This window comes from Tachysurus fulvidraco, chromosome 19, assembly GCF_022655615.1.
Source record: "Tachysurus fulvidraco isolate hzauxx_2018 chromosome 19, HZAU_PFXX_2.0, whole genome shotgun sequence".
Taxonomy (NCBI): domain Eukaryota; kingdom Metazoa; phylum Chordata; class Actinopteri; order Siluriformes; family Bagridae; genus Tachysurus; species Tachysurus fulvidraco.
Window position 1 is genome coordinate 21114613 of NC_062536.1, and position 2500 is coordinate 21117112.

At 38.0% G+C, this 2500-nt stretch overlaps 2 protein-coding genes across 9 annotated transcripts in view; one reads left to right on the forward strand and one right to left on the reverse strand.

Annotated features, from left to right (window-relative positions):
• The window catches only part of LOC113650187 (B-cell receptor CD22-like), a 1781460-nt gene that overhangs the window by 297609 nt on the left and 1481351 nt on the right, over positions 1–2500 (reverse strand). The window lies entirely within an intron of this gene.
• LOC113663360 (antigen WC1.1-like) overlaps positions 1–2500 on the forward strand; it is an 870979-nt gene that overhangs the window by 3107 nt on the left and 865372 nt on the right. For 3 of the 5 annotated variants that reach the window (XM_047803945.1, XM_047803946.1, XM_047803948.1), the window contains exons 7-10: positions 1–327; positions 588–902; positions 1124–1435; positions 1550–1615. The exons of the other annotated variants lie outside the window; for them this stretch is intronic. In XM_047803945.1, the coding sequence (XP_047659901.1) occupies positions 1–327; positions 588–902; positions 1124–1435; positions 1550–1615 (1020 nt within the window). The remainder of the gene's footprint in view (positions 328–587; positions 903–1123; positions 1436–1549; positions 1616–2500) is intronic. 5 annotated transcript variants of the gene reach the window in all.

Here is a 2500-nt window from a genome sequence, read left to right on the forward strand (position 1 = left end):
GATCCTCTGTGGCACTTCATGAGAGGCGAGTGCGGTTGTCTGGAGGGAGCGAGTGTCAGGGGGAGGTGGAGATTTATTTCAGGCAGGACTGGAGGAGAGTTCTCCTGGACTCGTGGAGTCTGTCTGAGGCGTCTGTGCTCTGCAGACAGCTGGGCTGTGGCTCTGTGCAGAACTACCGCTCCTCTCCATCCACCACTGAACACAAACACATGTGTGTAACAGGTTTCAGCTGCTCTGGTAGTGAGGAACATCTGAGGAACTGCAGCAGTGCACAAGCTGAACCTGTCAACTGCAGCTCTGGGGAACAGCTCTACATCACCTGCTCAGGTAAACACCCACAAATGAGTAGGTCTGTAGAAAACCAGCACTTTAAAATGTAGTTTATGAAACAGATCTCTGTCAGTAGGAAAGTAGTTGTTTAGAATATTAATTAAAAATGCAATTAATTTACAGTTAATGGCAACAGAACAAACATTTTCTCTGTCAGTCCTGAACTATAAATGTTAATATTTACATATCTGTGTGTGTGTGTGTGTGTGTGTGTGTGTGTGTGTGTGTGTGTGTGTGTGTGTGTGTGTGTAATAAAGTTCCCAGCTCCATCAGGCTGGTTGGTTCTGGGGGCGATTGTGCAGGAAGGCTGGAGGTTTTCCACAGCGGCTCGTGGGGGACTGTGTGTGATGACTCGTGGGGTATTGAGGATGTTCAGGTGGTGTGCAGACAGCTGCAGTGTGGAGAGGCCCTCAGTAACCACATACCAACCTGGTTTGGTCCTGGAACTGGGACCATATGGCTGAATGAGGTGGAGTGTGAGGGGAACGAGACGTCCCTGTGGAACTGCAGATATCAGTTGTGTGAAGAGGGTGAATGTGGACACCATGAGGACGTAGGAGTCGTCTGCTCAGGTACAGTGTGATGACTGACAATAAACCTGTTAGATATGTATATGTTTTATTTCAAAACTGAGGCCTAAAGTTCCTGAAATTCAACATGATAGTAAGGACTTGTTTATAAATGTAATCCATCTCAAATATATTTTTACTTTAAGATAATTTTACACATATTTAACTGTGTGGATAAAACAGGAAGTTTTTAAATGAATTGTAAGTCGTCCTTCTCTCACCAGAGTTTAAAGAGATCCGACTCACGAAGGGCTGTGAGGGGAATCTGGAAGTGTTCTACAATGGAACCTGGGGTAATGTGTGTTACAATCAGATGGATGATGAGCTAGAAACAGCAAACATGGTGTGTGGAGAGCTGAACTGTGGAAGACGTGGCAGTCTGTCATACACTGAAGCACGAGTAAAATCTGCTCCTAACTGGCTGGATCATGTGAAATGTAGGAAACACGACTCTAATCTGTTGCAGTGTCCATCTTCACCCTGGGGACAGACCAGATGTGATAATCATAATGAAGTTGTTCATATTACCTGCACAGGTAAGGTGACTCTCTCTATAATAATAGTTTGTACAATGCTGTAGAATTTGTGTAAATATTTAATATAAAATAAGAATGAGAGAAAAGTCTGTTTTGTGTGTTTTATTACTGTAGATGATGGAACGTCTCTACGTTCTCAAGGGACATGCTCGTCATTTCCTCTTCAGAAATACTGCTCAAGTAAGGACAATTAAATCTGTCCCTTTAGTCACAGTTACTGTTTTCACCCAGAAGATCATCGTTTTTATAATAAATAATAATAAGCTTTTCATCAGTTATATATATATATATATATATATATATATATATATATATATATATATATATATATATATATATATATAATTAAAGAGTAATACAACTAATTGGTTTTCTTTTTTAGAAAAATTAACTTTTAGTTTTTAAATACATAATATGCATAAAACAATATTTTCTATCACAAATAAACATTTAGATACCCGTTGTTTCTCTGTCTGTACTTGTACTGTGAACAATGACAAAGTTGACTGAGAAGAATTAAGAACATTTAAGTGCCAAACATTCTGGGTTTTAAATGAACCCTTTTCTGACATGCAAAAACAAAACAAAAAATTACTTTCAAATTACTTTTTTAAAGTATCAAAACTAAAGCATACATTGAAATAAATAAATAAATAAATAAATAAATAAATAATAATAATAATAATAATAATAATAATAATAATAATAATAATAATAATAATAATAATAATACAAAAATACTGCCTTTAAGTCTTGCAACTTAACTTCAGAAATAAAAGATTCTAAATCTACAGCTCAGGCATAACATAAGCCTTTATTGTCTTCTTGGAAAGCTTTGTGGTATTTAAGAAGCAAAAACATGGACAGGAATTTGGACCTAGAGGCCATGCATGGTTTCACACCGAGTGCTTTAAGCATATACATATAGGTCGACGTGCTGTTCTGGTATTCCAGTTCGATCTTGCAATGGACACACGCCACGGCATTTTCTTTACTTTTCAATTTGAAATGACCGCTTCTCCTTCCGCTTTGACGTAAGCGTGTTGTCATGCGCTCATACACACA